The sequence below is a fragment of the Astyanax mexicanus genome, chromosome 15 (assembly GCF_023375975.1).
Source record: "Astyanax mexicanus isolate ESR-SI-001 chromosome 15, AstMex3_surface, whole genome shotgun sequence".
Taxonomy (NCBI): domain Eukaryota; kingdom Metazoa; phylum Chordata; class Actinopteri; order Characiformes; family Acestrorhamphidae; genus Astyanax; species Astyanax mexicanus.
The window spans coordinates 31,854,724-31,876,129 of NC_064422.1; the positions used below are offsets into that span (position 1 = coordinate 31,854,724).

Below are 21,406 nucleotides of genomic sequence, written 5' to 3' on the forward strand. Positions count from 1 at the left end.
GGGGTGTGATCTGACAGCGCAGTGATGGATAGGTGCACTCTCAGGCCTACGAATTCCAGAGCTAGCAGGAAAAGCTGCCAGGGACCTGAACTCCAGCACTGAACGTGCCAGTGGCTCGCATCCAAGCACACACTGGGACACAATGTAGAAAACACACTCACGCACACGTACTAGATGTATGTGTTTGAGGAGCAGGCCTGGACATTCTGACCTATGTGAGGGAGAGAAATGGGGAAATATGCTCACGCTGAGCTGATACCACTATTACTGTAAAACTATGAGCAGCTGCTAGGTTCACACACTCATCTGTAGACTACAGTATATTCTTGTATATTATTTACAAATCATACAAAAGCCAATTATATATTGATAAGATTTTTTGGAAAGAAGGTAATTATTCACGAAAAGCAAATAATTTTATTTCATGTCATTTAATTTAAAATGTTATCAAGAATTAAAACAGACTTCTGAATGTCATTTTCAATATCTCCATACACTTTTATGTACAATTTTTGCAGTTTAGTTTGTGCAGAAGAAGTCTAGATTTATAAAATAGGAAACTTTTGTAAATAAAGGATAATTTTCTTTCCAACTACATTTTAGTCGCAAATGCCATGTGACCTGTAGGAGTGTTTAATCTGCAACTGAAATTATTTAATTTAACTAAATTTATTTATTTAATTATTTAATTTAACTAAATCAGTTGTAAATATTACGGATTAGATCATGTATAAGTAATTACTACCTGCTGTGAATGCAAGCTAGATAAGTACGTACTATGTATGTAACACATTACAGCTTTAATAATCATTGCTGATGAGACAGTTTGTTAATGGAGATATTAATAAATTATGTATATAAATGCATTATGATGGCTTGTGCTGACCTTATATTTGGCTCTAGTAATGCAATCCTACACAGACCTCAACACACACACAGCTTCAAAACAACTTCATATATAAAACGTCCACTCACATAGTTCCCTCTCATGCAAGAAGAGAGCGACAGAGACACAGGGGCACAAAGAGAAAGCTTAATATGAGCAAACATGATCTGTGATGTACTGTAAACTCCACAATCACAAAAATAATGTTAAAAATACTGAGAGCAAAGGGCAAAATAAAATATAGATATGTGTGTGTGGCCCTACAAATGCCCAGTACTTACCCAGGCATTGAGAGTAAATGGCCAGCAGCTGACCTGTTGTATCAGAGAGAGGCTGGAGGCCAGAGCTGCCCCTTTCCCTGACTTGTCGTCCAGCTCCGGCAGCAGGCAGTCCCGTGGGTACATGACCCCCAACCCCTCCCCTCTCTTCTCCTCCGTTACTCCGCTTCCCTCACTACTGCCGCCGAATTTAACGCAGCGCCTCCTTTCTTGTCTTTTTTCTTGCTGCTTTTGTGTCGGAGTGAGAACATATGTCCCTCACACACTTGCTAAACTTGAGCAGTGCTAGGCCAGATGGGCTGTCGCGGGACGTCCGGCCAGGGCCATTCTCCCTCCTCAGCACCTCACGCCCTGAGATCACACAAGGCTGTCCATCTTCACTCACACTCCTCAGCCCAGACCTCAGCCCTGTCCCATCCAGTGGCTGACCAGCAATTTTAAACCACGAGTGAAGTAAAGATAAAAACAATTTAAAAGGAAAAAGATAGAAATGTGAGAGCAAGAAGAAACGGGCTGCCTGATGGCTTTCACACCACTGCAGACAAATCTTCCTACTTACCAAGAAACAAAAAAAATGTAAGGAAAAACAAGAAAGGAAAAACTGAGCTTGTAGGAGTGTGATTGTGTGTGTGTGTGTGTGTGTGTGTGTGTGGGCTCTGCCGTGCCTCCAGGATGCCCAAAGAAGAACTAGCAGCTTGAAAAACCTCGGCTACAAGGTAAAGCGAGCAATCCAAGTGAAGGAGACAAAGAGAGAAACAGAGAGAGGGAGAGAGAGAGAGAAAAAAAAAGAACAAGACACAACAACAGCATCCACAAAGAGAGGGCAAGATCAGCAAAGTGCGGCATGCAGTCACTTAACAGTGCCATTCTGACAGTCACCACTCGGAGCTGGTGTTCCGGGGGGGGGTATTTGTCTTCACTTTGACATGGACATGGTCTTTTTTGCACTCTTTTTATAGAGAAGAAGAAAACAGAGAAGTAGCAGTAAATACAGGAGAGCTTGTGCTTAACACCTGCAGACCCTTCCCAGCCAAAAAGCTGACTGCACAAGGCCTTGGCCTGCACTGCACCTACCACACTTTCTCACTTAATGCCCACCCCCCCCCCCCCCCACACACACACACACACACACACTTCACTTTGCTCCACAAAATTCCTCTAAATATGCCAAAACTGTGGTGCGATTTGCCTCCATATCGGGCTGCTTGATCAGTGGGAAGAAAAAAAAGAAAGAGACAGTGTGTTCACCACTATGTCACATCTTGTATCTACATTTTAATTTGAATTAATTACATTTTTTTTTTACATTCTTTAAAAAATTAATGATTAATAATCCAACAGAAATTATATAGCCCAATTTTAATAATAATAATAATAATAATAATAATAATAATAATAATAATAAGTTATATTATTATTATTTATTTATTATTATTATTATTTACATTTTATGATGAATGATACATGGTCCAAAAAATTTTATTGCTCCTGAAAGGCTAATGTTTTGGTTATACAAGATTATGTAGGCGTGTATTACTATACATAAATTCTTCAGAAATAACTAAGAATTAAATATTTTAATACCGTTTTTTCTAGGCTTATAGTAAAATCTAAATGGTAATCAGAATTAAACATTGAATAAATAAATATAAATGCTTAAAATTTACTTGTAATAAAATGTTTTTACACTGACTTTCATTGTAAATATATATTTTTTTCATTGGATCTGCTGCTTTTACAGCATAATTCTAGAAACAAAACATTGAATATTATAAAAATTCAAATTCAAAGCGGAGATATTTTTTTCCTTTTTCCTGCTTATACTTTGGACATACACATTATATATTATGAACATTTCATTATGAATAGTTGTTTAAAATGGAGCATTTTACATTGATTTCTATTACAAATGAAGGAGTTTTTTTAATTTATTGTAAAGTTACCATAATGGAGATGAGTATGTTTTGTGACAGCAATATTATTATATAATTAAACAAAAAAAGAACTAGATTAAAAAATATGCTTACAATAACAGTTTTTAAAGAATAGCTGAAAAAGATATTCATATTTTTTATTAAATTAAATTATAGATTGTCAAAACAACCACCCCCTCTCAGTTGCTGTAAATATTTTAATCGGCTTTGTCATTTTTATCACAAAAATCATTGCGCTTTTTTTTTTTCCCCTGGCTAAAATTATTTCTCTTACACAAAATTTAAAAAATCTAAATATATGACAGTTTACAGTAATGTATAAAGAGTACAACGTTTATACACTATAATTTAGGAGCATTTTTACGTTTCAGCACTGCAGTAAAGTGTGTGTCTGCTGCTCTTCTCCAGCCTTTGGCAGACGCCCGAGGCCCTTCACGGCAAAACTAAATCCTGCGACTGTCTTCTACACCGCTCGCACAAAAGCAGCCGGCTGCAGCGTGACAAGTAAAAGAGCGGCAGCAGCACGGCAGCTAATTGCCTTCCCTCCATTCAGCCACGCTCCACCACTAACCCCTTTGTCTCTCTTACACACACACACTCGTGCCCGGGCGCAACTTCTGCAGTAAACTGCTCCTGACCGGCAGCACACAGTACAACATCCCACAATACACACACAAATGCAGTAACTTTCTCACTTACACACACATTTACAAACACTAAACACTATCTGTAAATTATATATATAAAAAAACAGAAGATTACAGTAGAAATAGATACAAATAAAAATAACAAATCTGTTGATTTAATGTGTGTAATTAAGAATCAAATACAGAAATTCCCAATGGTATATAATAGCATAATTACTACTACCAGTATTAATACAAAATATTATTAATAAGTTAATTATTATATTAAGTATTATATTATTATTTATAAGTTAAAAATAACTATAAATAACTATACTATTATAACTATTACTTTAAGGTTATTATTACTATTATTTTGATGCCATATAATTTTCTTTTTCTACTAAAATAAATCTTAAATAGGTTTGAACTATATATGCACATTTCAGTACATTCTAAATAAATTATGATTTGATTTATAAACTATAAATAATTATTAAAAACGAAATATTGAATTATATTTTAACAATAAAAAAATGCAAAAAGGTAAAATTAATCTATATAACTAAGAAAAAAATACATGTATTACAATAGAAAAAAATATTTATTACTTCCAAATTAATGCTGAAATAAATTGTTAAAAAATATTTTTGTGAATAAAAGTGATATTATGTCTTCAAATATTTCACTCTATTTCTTGGCTTTTTAAGCCGCTGCTGTGAAGCTGCCAGACAATGCAATCAAACAGAGCTGCCTTTCATTATCAAATCATGCCAAGCTGTCACTTAACTACTTAAGTGGTATAAACTGTTAAATATCAATCACAGAAAAAATAAGAAAAATACCTGGCAACCCACAAACTAAACCTGACAAAATGAACAAAACCACACAAAATAAGCACAGCAATACAGTATAAAAACATCAGATCTTACCATTTAAAAGAGCTCTATATGGGATGGGGTCCTGATGCTGCTCGGTTCCTGGTTAAAACAAGCATGCTGACACTCGCAGTAGTGCTTAGACTACAACAAGATGCACATCACGATGTCATCCACTAATCCACTGGAGGGCAGCACCTCATCTACAGCAGCCCTGCAGCCCTGATCGCTTCAGCCGATAACACACGACACCCAGACTCAGCAGCCGAGCCGCTCGCCGGAGCCCAGAGCCCGGAGAGCGTTCAGACGGCCGCCGCTGACCGCCTGCCTCAGCTTCAGCCGCAAACAGCCCGAGCCCCAGCCTCACTGCTCCCCCTCAATCACCCATTCATTCACTGCACTCAGCCCGCTCCCTCGCTTAGCGGGAGAGAACAGGAGCACTCTCCCTCTTCTTTCTTTCTTTTTCTTTCTTTCTCTCTCTCCCTCTCCCCGTTGCTCATCTTCATATCCCCTTTTATAAATCCTTTTGTGTCCATCTCTTTCTTTTATAAAGTTGAAAGAACAACAAAAAAGTAGGAGAGAGCGAGAGGGGCTTTCCTTCTCCTTTCCGCGCCTTGCCAAGCATAAAGGTACTTGAGCCCCTTCTATAGGAGTTGCCCTAACTTGGCTAAACTTGAGCAGCAGGGTGTCCCTCGTCATGTCATTAATCCGCAACGCCACGCTCCATTCACAGCGTCCGGAAAAATAAAACACCAAAATAGAAGAAAAAAAAGAAAGAAAGAAAGTGCAGGAATTCAGAGTGAGTAATCCGATCCGACCCGGAGCGAGCCTGGCTGCGGACACCTCGCCACAAACACCCCGCGGTCCCGCGCACCACTTGCCGCACAATTTTGATGTGGCGACAGAGGCGATCGCAAACGGATAAAAAAGACAAACTGACATTTCTATCAACAAAAGACTTCTGCACATGCAAGCACACTAACGCTTTTCCAACTTTCAAGACAATCCCAGTTATCTTTAAAGACACCAGGAAAAAAAAACAACAAAAAAAAGAAAACGCACCCACACTCTGAAGTCAATCAGTCAAAAACGAGCCTAAATCAACAGCCATAAATAATAAAGAACTGTAAACTAAAAACAAGCTGCTCCGCTTTCTGGAGGACCAGCAATTGGAAAATTAAGCATGGCCAACTGATGGCTTGAAGTGAGGAAGCCCACTCTTAAAGCCGTGATCCGACCGTACACCATGCCACCGCTGTGAGCCTTTTAACCATAGCAAAAAAAAAATCACTATTGATCTTCAAATGGCGATAATTGAAAAGATCAAAACGATTAAACAAAACCAAGAATGTGCTGACTTACCATGTTCCGATCCTTTTTTTGTGGAAACTTTTTGTTTCGGAAAAAAGGAAAAATATTTGCTCAAAGATGCAGCATCGGAGGTGTCAGATTTTGTAGCCGTCTCTTGATCGTATTACTTCCGCAGCCCTGGCTTCCAATGCGTCTGAACTTTTTCCCTTTCTCTTTTATTTTGTTTGTGGTACCTAGCCTCTCTCTGTTTTTTTCCCCCGCTTAAGACTTTAAAAGCTTTCAGCTCAGTAAAGCAGCACAAATTATCTTGCCACCTTGCGCAGCTCTGATGCTTTGGCCGCTAACTTTGGAAGGCCCTTTACTACTGCATCAAAATTAGCATTGTCAAAGCAGTTAATGAATATTAATATTGTATTTGTCATTGGAGCTGGCCCGTTGCTGAACTCCGAGTCATCCATCAGGGACAAGATTAAGCACACAATTATTTCTGACTGACAGGGACTAAATCTGCAAGATTTTTTTTTCAACAATTTAAAGAAAAAGACACAACATCATCTTAAGGTGCCTCCCAGGAGACAAAAATCCAGATTAATACACTTTTAATGAAGCAAGATTTCGTTGTGCGTGTGAAGAAGAATAATAGGAAGGAAGAAAAAAAAAAGAATACAGAAATCATTCCGACCTATCGTTTTGAGCAGTTTTTGATAAGAGGGTCAAAAACACAATTTGAACAAATTTCTAGGTTCAGATTTTGATTGTAACCTTTATTCCTGTCTCTAGAGGTCTTCCATTTAATTTCACAGCCAGTACAATTTTAGACATTATTCATTATTCCACAGAGAAAAAAATAGCAATGAAATTGCTTAGAAAAAGGAAGAAACCCAAGACTATGAACCGCCTGATAAATAATTACAACAGAAATCTGAAGAGAAGCATTCATCTCAAACAGCATCTTCCAACACTCCTTTTTCACATTTCTGGCAGAGTCGGCACAAAGCGCTCATCCCGGACCACACACACAGCGTTAAACCCAAAAACACACACATGCCGTCGTAAATCACAAGCCCAAATTCTGACCACAAACTGCCGGATATACCGCTAAAGATAATACTACAGCAAAGAACACAATATAAACATTTCAATACTTAAAACCCAAGATATATAATCAAATAAATACAATTTTAAACACTCCACAATAAAGCAGCTTCATTACAAAGAATCTTACCTTTTAGGGTTTGTTACATAAATTGGCCGAGTAATGTGCCATTTAATCCAGCTCACTTGTCACTATGCGGTCCATTGCAATCAAATCCCATACAGCCCAAAATACACACACACACTCACAACTATGCACTAATATTTAAAAAAAAAACACTGCAATTCCACCATCAGAGATTGAGTAAATTTAAGATCAGCGAATGAAATCTAGCAGCGGAAGAATCTTTCCTGACTACCACCGCTGGGCCGGGACTCTGGTCGGCTTTCGCACACATCATCAGAAGAGCCGTCAGCGGCTGAGCTGTTTCTAAAGTTTGGCTCATTTCTTTTTGTCCTTTAGTCTAAAAACAGTGGAATAAACAGTGGAATAAAAAGGCGCTGACGGGGGGCAGAGAAATGACAGATGCGAAGCCCCTAATACTGTCTCAGCCGTGAATCGGTGCGGGTCCGGGTCAAGCTGTGGCTTCACCTTGGAGCGGCGGGCTCCTGCTGACCACCCTGCCGGTCCCCTAATACCATTAGCAACCCTTAGATGAACATTCTAAATTGGGCTTTTGTTCTGGAGGTGCCGATCCGACCCCTCCGGCCCGAGGTGACCAGCACGGCCACCGTCTCTGAACCGAAATAAGAAAAGCCGCTTAAGAGTTTTCAGTTTTCGCTTTCAGTTTTTCTTTGCCGTTTTATTTTACATTCACACAAAAAACACAGGCAGTTTTATTTCTTTTTTTTATATATTTTTTCTAAAATGCAATTGTTTCTATGTACACTTCTGCAATTTGTGTGAAAAAAATGAAAATCTAATTTACGGTTAGAGAATTTACATGTTAAATATAATATTTGCAGTATTCTAAAGAAATTCAGTAAAAAAAAAATATATATATATATATATATATATACACATATACATATATACACATACATATATATACATATATATACATATATATATATATATATATATATATATTAAACTTAAAATGTGCCAATATAAAAATATTAATTAATGTTAATTATGAATTTTTGCCACTATTTATACATTAAAATATTTATAAAGTAATTTCAATCATAATCATTAAACAAATTGGTTTGTAGCAAACCTGCTACAGATCATAAATCAACAAGAGCAGAAAAACTAAAAACACCAGGAGGAAGCTACACGGGTTCATACAGTGGCTGAAAGATGTGAGATACATAAAATATAAATTTGGAATATGCAAGACACTGCTACAGCTGAAAAACACAGCTTTGGAAATTCAGTGTTTGCATGAATCAATGTCAAGTGAGGAAGTGCGAGCTGAGATGAAAAGGCGTCGCGTGTTAATGTGCACTGAGAGAGGGAGAAATATGCAGTGTGTGTGTGTGTGTGTGAGAGTGCGCGGGGAAGAAGAGCGAGTCGAATCACAGAGAGAAAGAAAGAGAGCGGCGAGTAAGCGTCTGCCGGCCCAGCGTGATCACATCAGCACTAGTATCAAATTAACTCTCCGACTTTGAAACTTATTGATCTGCTATTAAGACACTAGTGAACTTGATGAAGTGAGTGCTGTAGGTGACTCGGCGACTTCAAAGTCTCACACAAGCCACATAAAACAAGCCGCTTTGATCCCCCCCTTACTTTGGAGCTGGAGAGGGAGCTTCACCAGAACCCCCCCAATTTCTCCCTTTGCTTTTTCGTTCATTCAGTCGCTCGCTTGCTCGCGCTCTCTCAGCCCGACCAGACCCGGTCTTTAGCTTTTCTCCTCCTGCACCTCCAGAACCGCCAGAACAACCTACACCAAAACCGCAAGACATCCAGCTGTATAATTACACCTGCTGGAATTGAAGCAGACACACAGCACAGCGACGCGGCATCACAGACGCTCTGCCGTACGCGCAGCTCCAGCGCAGCACCAAAAATTACACATGCAGCTCATAGCACATCATCCACTCGAGTCTGAAGATGTCAGCATTAAAACTACATTAAATGTGATAAGGATCTCTGTGCTTAAATATTGTTTGTGAGATACACACAAAAACCTATAAAACTATTAAAACTAAATGCACAAACTATTAAAATAACATGAAGAGAATGAAAAATTATATTCATAACTAAGTTACAGTAAATTTAGGATAAAATATCCTCCTCTGGGCAAAGCCTTTATACCTCCCCATCACTGCACAATCTGCAATCTGCATTAACACTCCTCCGTGCCACTGGGTGGAGACACATTTCTAATAATATAAAATATTCTGCTAATAAAAATATATAATAAACACACTTTTAAGCCCACAATGACAATAACAACAACAATTTATATCCTGTGATTTTAATATAACAAAAGCTTTCACAAATTCAAATTTCACATATTATAGTAAAGCCACAAAAATGTCATGAAGAAACAAACAAACAAAACGCCATTTTAACAACTATTTCTATTTCTAGTCTGGCCATCTCTCTCCCCTCTCCACAATGCCTAATACTAAATGGATTTTCACAAGCACTTTAGTAAACAGAAGAGGTAAAAAAGCTCAGGTTTACAAACAAACCCTCACCAAGCCTTCAGGGGCTTCCTAAAATAAATATTAAATATTAACGGCTAAATAAATCACTGGCAGGACACTGCCCACGCTCGGGCTCCAAATCTCAAGAGGAGTGTGCACTGGCAGCGGGTGTTAGCGCTAAAGCTGCGTCTGTGTAATTAAGAAGCCTAAACAGATGACAAACAGGAGACAGTTAAACATTTACTGTGCGTTTCTCTCCTTCCCTCCTTCACACTAATTTATTTAGTTATGAGAGGAATCAAAGAGGGGGGTGTTAAGCACTTAGACGAGAGACGAGAGTGTGTTTAAACACGGCTCTGCAACATGACAGCCTGCATACAGCAGAATGGAAATGCTGACAATTGTTTTGACACGTCTTGCAGTTCAACCTTTTATTTTTTTTTTCCTAATATACGATGCTGAGACAGATAAATGCAGAAATGTGCACAAAATGCGTTCGGTAAGCATGCATTAAATACAGGAAGGAGTTTTAAAAATGCTACTATCTTATTAGTATAAAATATGCATTGTATTATATTTTAATTGGCTAGTATTAAAAATAAACAGAAGAATGATCTTAATATAGTTGTAATTATGGCTGGACAATACTTTAAAAAACTAAAATTTTCTTCAAAAATAAGAGTGATTCTCGATTTTTTAATGTTTACCTTTTTATAGACAGATGTGCCAAAATAGTGACAACATCACAATTTAGAGCTATTAAACATGCAAACTAATATTTCTTCTTCATTTATTTTTATGTAGGTGAAAAAAGATTTGTATGAAACAAACATAAAAACTAGTGAAATAGTGCTATGTATTTAACTATAGCGAGCAACTAAGCTAAGCTCCCTTCAACCTGGCAACTAGTACATTTTATATCGAACAAGGTGCACACATAGCCTCCTTATATTTCATTTTCAAGAAACAGTGAAAAATATTAAAATAACTGCTACATTAAAAAAAAAATTCTTTACAGGTTTCTGACAGAAACACAAGCCTATCTACTGAAATTCTGACAGTTTTACAGCTTCTATACGAGAAGATGAACAATCTCGATTATCCTATTTTGAAAATCTAATTAAACTTAATTTGATTAACCTCCCAGTGCTAGTTGTAATGAATTGTATTTGAACACACACAGTAAAATGAGCACACTCCTGCTAGGAATCAATAACAGTCCCTGACATTACACTTTTAGATATCCTTCTGTAAAAGAGGATATAGAGAAAGAGAGAGAGAGAGAAAGAGAGGGAGAGAAAGCGACACACAGTACGAACAGCGCCTACGGCACACACGTCATATTTAACCCACTTGCAATATCTAACTAAAAGTTATCACTTTCATTGTGACAATGTGGAGGGGGGAGAAAGAAATAAATAAAAAAAAAACATCAGCGCACCATAAGGTGTGCTGATGGCAGAAGAAGAAGAACCAAGAGCTAAAGAAGGTGAAGAAGAATAAGAAGAAAAAAAGAGGGGGGGGGGGGGTGGAAGAGGCCTGTGCCACAAGCATATATAAGAGAACTTTCACCAATTAGTGAGGAGAAACGGGAGAGGGAGCTGCCGCGGCGCCGGCGCTCAAAGAGCCAGGCCTTGCGGCGAAGCTGTCATGTCGGCTGGATTGATCAACAGGCCTGCTATTTCTAATGGCATGTTGTCATGGAGCCGCAGCCATGGGGAGCCACCTGCCTCGTTCCTTGTAGACAGCAAAATATGTGCGAGTGTGAGTGTGTGTGTGTGTAAGAGTGAGGAAAGCGTATGTGTAAGTGTATATTGTGGGGGTGCAGGCAGGCAGGTATATATTTATGTGGCTGGTCTGTTATGGGGCACTTGGGGGTACTGCACTGTGGATGCACTGTGCCCTATCTTTAACTAACAATTTGAGGCGAGGCTTCCTTTTCTCCTCCCCACCAGTCTGAGCCACCCCTTTCCCTCAGCCCTCAGGTGCTGATGTGTGACAGGTGCACGATACTACAGTCCTCTGAATAAAGCAAATTCCCTGCCAACAAATTCACATCAAAGACAGATCGACAGAAATATTAGAAGTGGATGACTAAAATAAATGTTGTACAAAGGTTTCTTTTTTTTTAAGTTAAGTTGCAAAGAAAACGTGCTGCGATTAGAACAATGAAGAAAGCTAGCTAATACTGTTGTTAAGCCTGTACTAAACCATGGCGTTAAAAATATATCAAGAATATCTGTTCATTAGCTACAAATAATTCAGCACATCCCATCCCATAATAATTTCTGTGCTGAACATGTTTACAATAACGCAAAGTGTAATGGTAGTAAAGCGGTTTACACAAAATCCACGTAAAATTCCACGTATTTCTTTTCTCAGACGTGTGTGTACATATGTCCTTCATTGCGAGTCTCAACAGCCACAGTGCTGCAGCACAAACGATTAGAAGTCAAATAAAAGTTAAAGAACTTTCGAGTTCAAGGTAGCGCTAGCCATTAGCAGTGCATGTCACGTACAGGTAACCTTTTTATCGGGCCTGCCTCTGGTCTCATCAGTCGATGAAATTCTCCGCCCGCGGCGGTGGCTTAGCCGAGGGACACCAACCAATAGAAAAATATTTCATTGTGTTAGCATTTCAAATGGCGAGCGGAGGACGGGGGGTGTGTTTGGGGGGAGAAGAAGCGCTAACCGATCATTGCCAGTGGAATTAATTGGCTATTCCGAGAATAATGTCCCTTACTCTGGATTCTCGGAGGGCCGAGCGCCAGCAGAGTCCACTTTTTTCGATGTCTTCAAAAAGAAGACCGCTTGGGGGTACTGGCCGTATTAGGGTTTTAGCTCATTCCCCTAAAGGCCGAGAAAAAATAATCAGAAGCACTGAACCGAACTCGGCTAATCCGCGGCCTAATTAAAAACACAGAACCCCATTACACCTAGCCATATTGTCGATCGACGAATACGTATTTTCTACGAAAGTAAATACACCATTGAATGCAGTGTAATAACAGCAAAACGTAACCGTTCCACAAACAAGAGCCGAAGAAAAAAGCGAAACTAAAAAGATTTCGCCTAAATATAGGGAGTGATATCGGGGAACCACAGATCTGTCTTGGATTTAGGCCAGCGTTCGATAAATGGCTAAAGATGGAGCTACCATGGTGGTGCTTCAATCCTTTTATTCAAGGGGATTTGAGCTTCAGCCCTGCTCCACATCGCCCAAACATATGCAATGACCCTAACTGATATCAGTGCATCTCTTAGACATATCTTAATCTAACCTTTTTAAAGCTCAACGGCTTTTCAGACTCAAAACAGCATTAAGAACGAGCATTGTCTGGAGCGGGAGGGTGGCCCTGGGAGAGGTTTTTCTTCGAATTGTCAGGCCTGGTCCCGAGCAGGAGCCCTCTGGATACACAGCTGCTTCTGTGCACCAATCAGAAGCTCCACAAAACAAAAAATAAATAAGCACAATAAAGGAGGGGGTCCATCCACAATGTTCTGGGGGGGTTTGCATAAAGCATTTTGGACCAATAGCATGCTGGGTGTCGATTTCATCCCCTCCGAAGACGGACGGGCGAATTTTCAGCAGTCCTTATTATACGCCTCTCCTTCCGCTCATTGTAAATTCCGTCAACGTAGCCAATCTTATTAACTTCCGCGCTGGTTCACACATGACATTTTCTTCAATTTTCTTGCCAACATCAAAAACATCAATTAGCAGCTCGAAAATAGGAAGGAGCGAATGACAGAGTCCGATAACGCTGACTTATTTGAAGCTGAGGGTAAATCTATTCTCCAGTTTTTGAATGTGTTCATTACAATTGCCGTTTCAAAGAAGACCTCCAAATAGCAAAGAAATTAAATTTATCTTCTAGAAATGTCCAGAAACTGTTTCTTTTTTTCTTCATTCTTTCTTTCACTCTTTTTTAAATCCTGTGTCTATCTCTCGGCCTCAGCGGGCAAACACAAAAGCACAGTGGTGCCGCATTTTACCGTAGTTTTAATAACAGATCGTAATTCCAGCAGACGTCGAAACCTCCAACGCCAACCTTGCGGCTTCCCACTCAATCCCCAGCACCAGGAGGAGCACAATATAGTGTAAATGTTTTGGGGGGAAATATCAGTGTAAATAAAAATAAAAAAATGGACTGTGACCGAAAACTCAAATGTGCCATATTGATTAATGAGTTTTCTCATTATGTTAAATCAAGCCGATAAATCAAACACAAACACACACACATATTCCAGAAATTTGCTTTCCTTTTTAAATCATTGCAATATGGTAATATTAAAGCAAAAGTTTATCTAATTATGTGCCTTTTTTTTCAGTGGAAAACAAATGTTAAAATATAAAATGCATCAGGTCAAGGTGCTGCGCTCTGCTTCAGCCTTTTTCTTTCCTGGAGCAATGACCTGTATGTAACTCAGTAAAGCTCTGATAGTAACCTTTAAGTAAAAAGGCTATTTTTTGCTGATAGCCTACCGTTGTAACACAGCTTCCTAGTGCTTATGTTACATCTCCACGGGAGTGAACAAAAGCAACTTTAGTGCCCATAGAAAGACACTGCGGTGGAGTAAATGTGAGAGGGGGGCGCGGATCACGTTCCTCCGGCTTATTGATTTCTGATCTTTTGACATTATTTAGTTGCTTTTTATTTTCTCAGCTGTCTGTTTTTTCCACGTCACGGACGACAGCCATGTCCAAACAAGCGACGGTCGGGATATCTACTATCTGTCAAAGGAGCGGGTTCTTCCCGGCACTGGAGCAGCGAAGAGCACTGACACAGTGCCGAGAATTGGCGGGATGAAAATATCACTCTTTATAATGGGGGCTAATCAGATTTCGGATGCCATTTGCCTTCTAGTGGAGGGGAGCCGGGTGGCGTGGAGCAGCAGCGATGTAACCAATACACTTCCCGCGTCCCGTCCACGTCCACCGTCTGCCGTGCCCCCCGGACTCGCTCCTATAAGAAGGTTAGATTTATCAAATGACTGATCACCAATGGGGACGAATTAGAGCTAAACATCTAGAGTATCTTCTAAGTGCGAGAACAGATCTCTGAAAGAAGCACGCTGATGGTAAAAACGCAGCAGAACGAAACGTGAAGAGATGCATTCATAATGCCGGAGGCAGATGAAAACTGAACAGACCCAACACTGATCATTTCCATTACTTCCAGATTTGATCATCCTCAGCATTCACTCTCCGAGTCCTTCAGATTAGATCACTGTGAACATTGTCAAATGGCTGTGTTTATCTCCCTGTAATTATTTTGATGCAGTTGACACAGACTGTCTACCTTGGAGATGAAAAACATGGAGCACACACACACACACATTCTAATATCTCTAAATGCCATTAACCCATTAAATGATTTTAATAAAAGCCGCAGAAGTGTGTTGGGCCAGAAACATCAGTCTGATTTAGGTCAAACTCCAGGTCTGAGCTCCAGCAATTATTACCCTATCTCTAAATAAACAAAATGGTGACAGTAATGTCCTCCAGCCCGACACTAATGGACTTTCAATGAGGTAGGGAAACTAGGAGGGGTCCTGGGCGATCGGGGAATGCCTTTCACTGCTCCTCCTGTATGAGGTTTCAGTCAGTCACTCCAGAGGACACGACTCAGGCTCTCTCAGGGCGATGACCCTCACACTGGCCATTCTTAAGACTCACACCAACAGACAATACACTGTGAAAACCATACCAGTAAAATGAACCAATATGTTTATAAGTTTAGACCTCAGTTTAGCAGCCAAATTGCCAAATGTATTCCAATTTACAACACAAAGAATATCAATTCAGTCTAATAAAGCAATTAAAAGTTATGCATTTTATAACTGTCTAATTCCCACTTTAATGTGCAAACATCTTATCCTCATTTAATGAGTCATAAATCACGCCCTTACCTATCCCGTTCTTAACACAGCTATCAATGCGTATGCCATTATTTTTCTAATCACTTTTTATTATTATTATTTTCAGTCAATTTTAGTTCAGCCATGTCACTTTATCACTCCCCTCCACATCTACCTTTCCAATTACTTTTAGAGTTTGGGATTTACAAATTTGCTCTTTCATGTCCTATGTTGGCAGATAAGTCTGCTCCTGGCCATGAAAGCAGCTTTTTAATGAGCTAAGCTGAGGTTAATTGGTTTGCTAAGATCCCAAAGTCATGTGTCTCAATATGAAATTAAGCCATTTCCTGGAGTTTCCCTGACTCATTTAATTAAAAACACTTCAGTCCAATTTTCATTTCCCACAGTGCAGTAAACTAGGACTGGAAGCTTGTATTTGTTTATAGTGAACAAAAAATTATTTTAATTATTTCTGACATAAAAACACCTAATTTTTCTTACATCATAGATAATAAAAGAAGCAGGTTCTTGTGGTAAAAAAGGAGGAATTTTATAATTACTAAGTATTAATACAGCAGTATAACAGTATAAATAATTACATTGATGAGCACATTTGTAGAAAAAAAAAATCTCATTTTTAGACCCAGCTCTGGAAATCTTATTAGTTATTACTTATAAGTATTCAACATTTTATTAATTAGATGTACTAGATAAATAAAAAAATAATAATAATTCAATTATTTATTATATCTGTTACTCTGTTATTATTGTTTATTTATTTTAATTTTAGTCATTCACACTTTTTTTTTACTCTAATTTTCAAAAGTGCCTAAAACTTCTGCCCAGTACTGCATACCAAAAAATAAGTAATGTATATAAAAAAATCCCCTGTAAAACACCTATAAACCTGCTCCCTACCACAGCCAGTCCACTAAATGACCACACATTTACTTGTGATTAGGAACTACATGAGGTGAATCTGCCCGTATAAGGGACCTTGTAATTAACAGCAGTGTGAATGTGTTCCGGCGGGATGGTTCACTTCTCCTGACAGAGTAATTACGGGTTCGTGCAATTGGCCGAGCATTTCAGTAAAAACTCATTCAATCTATCTTCATTTCCCTGGACCCGCCCCCTCTGATTGATGGATAGTTATCATTAGTGGATGACAAAGTCAAGCATGGAGGGGGAAATGTGATAATTCCCAAAGCTAATGCTAGGCCACCAGAGGATGCCACCGCGCAAGCACACACACACACACACACACACACACACACACACACACACACACACACAGTGCTGTCCTGCACATACATTACCGCAGGAGCTGGACTGAGACACAGAACAGAGGCAGAGTTCTGGGTCACTGACCAAGGTGCTGCCTGGGGGGAAAGAGCATGCACACACACACATACACAACACACACTCATAAATGCGCACAGCACTTGGCTTAGCGTGACCCCTGCACACAGAGAGGCTACACTGCTGCCCAACACCCTTTTACAGCATGCTGCTAAGACTGTTGAGAGATGGAGGGGAGACACAGACACACACACACACACACACACACAGACATAGAGAGACACGTAAGTGCTGAGAGAACTCCCGTATATGCTTCTGTCCAATGCTAACCACAGGCCGCTGATTAACGGAGACTCGTCTGCTTCTCTATATTTTAAGTCTGTGTCTATATAAAGACCCAGCCGGGCCATATATCTTAATTATGTGTTCTGTTTTTTCCTCTACAGTGAGGCTGCGCTAGGCCTCTGCAAATGAGGGCCTTGCAGACTTCATGGTCTGCATCTGCCGACAGCGTCAAAGATTACACACCTCAATCAGGGCATGGAGAAATCCGCTTTAAGCCAAGACTCCTCCGAACCCAGCAGCCGGCACTAACCGCTAGCGTGCCCTGGCTCTGCCCCGCCACGGCTGCAGAAGGGCAGGCAGTATCCACTGTACTGGCATACCCAAATTCTAATTATCTCAAACTGGTGAGGTGAGTGTGCACTTGGGTGAGGCAGATGGGGCCTTTGTGTGTGCAGAAAGGCGCTAAACCTTCGGCAGAGGCCCACTGCTGAAGGCCTGGAGCGGCGCGGGTGGGCGCACAGCTAAACGGAGTGCGGCAGCAGTTGAGGAGAGGCGCTCGCCGCAGTACCGCGATTATTCCTCCGACTCCTCCGGCCCCTCTCTCCTCCCCTCTCCTCTCCTCTCCTCTGGCTCCGGGTTTCAGGGTCAGTGGTGCTTCAGAATCGAGGCTGGCCTTGCCATTTCAATGATTGAATTTTGTCTGGATCTCTCAATCGATTGTGTGCGCTGACCCTTGAGAGCCCCCCGCAAGAACACCCAGCATCATCTCACTCACCAAGAGCGTCTGCACACATCTCACCAGCACACGCGCCAGGGGGCCGGCAGCTGGCACCACTCAGGAAGACAACACACACACAAATAATAACCAGACTCACAAACACACACAAAACACACACACACACACTCATATGCACATTCACACTTCACAATAAGTCATGCTTGCTAAATCTATGCAATAAGAGACTATACACTTGTATAAACTGCATTAGTTATTTCAACAGCTGCCACAGAACACACATTCAATACTGATGTCAGGCCTCACATGTTACTATGAGAACAATCACTGTGGTATGAACACCACTGCGCAAGTTTAAAAAAAAAAAAAAAAAAAAAAAAAAAAAAAAAAAGAAAGTATGCGTTTATCTTCTGAGTATTTTACACTTTTTTGAATAAATAAAAACATCTAATATAAAGAAAGATTTTCATCACATCTGCAGAGCTCTTCTCAGTCTTATTTATAGTATTAATATTATTTATAGTTAATCATATTAACACCTGGTTTGGCAAATCAGTGTTAAAGAAGTTAAATAAGTTGAGCAGGTGAATTGAACACATCCACATGCTGGTTAGAAATTTCCAAGAAAAATGTGAACCAAAACACCAGCTTTGTTCTTTAAACAAGCTCACTCACTGCTGTCTCTTATGATGTGTGTATCATATGGCATGTGGAACTGAAGCCATGTAGGCTTGGATTCTAGGGTTCTAGTATTTATGTGATTGTGTAAAATAATAAATCATATAGCATTATATTTACAGTGATTTTGGCCAGTGATACCCCGATTCAAATACTGAGCATAATACTAGCTGTGACACAAAAAAATAAAATGCTTTTTATATAAAAAATATAAATAAAAAATATTGTCAATGTAAATATATACAATTCCAAACCATACTGGAGCATTTCTATTGGTCCATTTATTGCAAAATTTGACACAACGCAAAGAGAAACTACATTCACATTATGTCACATTAAGTCAGCTAAAAAGTAGATACACAGTTTTTGCAGTACATTAAACCGGCAGTAAGTTCTTATTTATATTTATTCTAATATCAATATTTTCCTGATCTAATAAATACCTACTGCTTTATAATGCACACAATATTCACCAGTGCACTACTATACACTAACATTATACAGTGTTGTAGTGTAGACAGTGGAGTATGGTGAGAGTCAGCTGGGCAGGCCTGATGTGATGCAGGCTGAGTGTTGGCTGTGTTCAGTAGGAGGGCTGGCTGAGGGGAGCAGTGTAAGTGAACGCAGCACTGGGACCTGTGCTCTCTTGTTGTTCTGGCGCTCTGTGAGAGTGGAATGTGTGCCTAGTGTTCCTGCAGTACTCACACACTGCAAGCCCCAACTCATACAGCTCTCTGCCCTCTCACTCTCTCTCCACACACACACACACACACACACACACACACACACACACACACACACACACACACACACAGTAAGATGGCCGAACAAAGTGGCAGACGCAGCTTGCTAGGCTCCAGACCCTGCAGTTTGTTTAGTAACACTTGAGTTGACGACGCCCGAAGGGTGCAATTAAGTCCAATTACAGGCTGTGGTTTTTATTAAGAGCTACAAGCTGGCCAGGCTGCAGGGCCAGTGAGCAGTGTGTGACTGTGTATGACTGTGTGTGTGTGTGTGTGTGTGTGTGACAAAAAAAAAGCATTTAAAATTCTCACTTCATCAAATAATAAAACTTACACAAGACATCCCGAAATTAAATTGTATTATATTAATGCAATTATTGCAATAATAATGCAATAATGCAAACTATATTACACTACATTTGCAAAATTTCATATTATATCACAGATATCATACACTTACAAATAAAGGTGTTTTAAAAAGTTTTTTTTTTTTTTTTTTTGGAGAAATACTATGGGAGATTCACATTGGGTTCCATACAGAAGGATCCATCATCAGTGTAGTGAAGATTAGGGCTGCACTATATATCTTTTCGGCAGCACAGTTAAAATGCAGGACATGCAATATCATGAAGGCAAATTTAATTTAAGAATAATATATATTATTTTGCTGCTTTTTGATGTAAAAGAAAGTTTGCAGTGTTCTAAATATCTGACCAATATGATCTAATTTACTCCAATCTTAGATACAAAGAGTATATTACTAGTTTAATGACGTGTTGGATCATGATACATTTCTGATGAAAACTAGTGAAAATGTTTTTATATTGCAATACATATCACAAAAAACTTAATTCAGCATAAATGTCTTTTTTCTCTGTAGTGTGCATATTTTATATAAAAAAAATGTTCTAAAAAAAAAAAAACTTGCATCCACTCACTTTTATAGAGCCAAATATAACATGTATTGAGGTGACCTCCAATGATATCACAATCAGGAAAACCAAAAGAGAGTGAGAGCAAATGTGGGGGAAAATGAGAAAGAGAGACAGATGCACATTAAAAAAAAAGATAGAGAGAGAGAGAGAAAGAGCTAGAGAGTGAGAGAGGCCACAGCACAGTGAACTTTACCCGACTGACTCTCTGTCCAGCGGTACAGAAATCCCCCTCTGGCTGCCACTACGGGCCACTGAGTGAACAGAGCGGAGCAGATACCGAGCAGCCCGTGCTGATGTGTTTAAAACAAAGATCTCACATGACTGACAGTTCAATAGCACTTCACTGTTATTTGTACGGAGGGGAAGGAAAAAGAAACCGAAGGAAAAACACCCAAAAATATCAAAAGCCTGGCCCGGCCTTTTGATGAAAATGGCAGGGGCAGATGTCACAAAGCATTTTTTGAAGGGGGGGGGGGGTTCCGTCATGTGACCCCTTGCTGGGGATACTTGGGATTGTGAAAGTGCGCTACAGCTGTGACGGAACAAAACAGGAGCACATCCTACTGCATTCATCAAGGCATCACCAAATCATCCCCAAATCAATCAGCCGCTCGCACAACGAGGGAAGCGCTTTCCTCCTTTGTGTTCCTGTTATTGGGCTGTTTACTGATTGCCATCATGCTATCCCCCCCCGACGTCTCAACACTGTGCTTGGACACGTTTCAAAAAGGCAGGCATCTTTCCTTTTTTTTCTCCCCATCATTTTTCCCTTCGTCTTTTCTGTTAGGAATCCCACTCCTTAATGGCTTTCAAAACAGGAAGCACAACAATCGCACAAGTAAAAAGTGAAAATGCTCACAGAAGACATCCTCTCATTTTAGAGCACATGTCTCTCCCTCTCTCTTTTTTCTCAGTTTCTGGCATAAACACACCATCCACACAATCATACGAACACACACACACGCACACACACACACACACACACACACACTGAACCTCCATCACAGATTACACGTACATTTTTACAGAAACTAAGCTAAAAGCCATGTGACGTCCTTGAAAGTGAAAGCCAATTTTTTCATGGCTAAATTACAACAACTTTAACAATCTGGCCCAAACTTGTACAAGACTGTATATTGGCAAGAACCTGGTGATATGACATATATACATAAAAAAAAAAAAAAACGCACATGCCCAAACACTCACAAAGTGTATAAATTATGGTAAAAGAACTTTTTATACATTCAGAATAGTGG

The 21,406-nt window shown here is 39.6% G+C and overlaps 1 protein-coding gene across 32 annotated transcripts in view; it reads right to left on the bottom strand.

The window, feature by feature from the left end:
• tcf7l2 (transcription factor 7 like 2) overlaps positions 1-21,406 on the bottom strand; it is a 104,790-nt gene that overhangs the window by 25,412 nt on the left and 57,972 nt on the right. Inside the window, exon 1 of one of the 32 annotated variants that reach the window (XM_022668941.2) lies at positions 1,168-1,722. The exons of the other annotated variants lie outside the window; for them this stretch is intronic. Within the exon in view, the coding sequence (XP_022524662.1) occupies positions 1,168-1,290 (123 nt within the window). The 5' untranslated portion in view covers positions 1,291-1,722. Of the gene's footprint in view, positions 1-1,167; positions 1,723-21,406 lie in introns of those variants that run through there. 32 annotated transcript variants of the gene reach the window in all.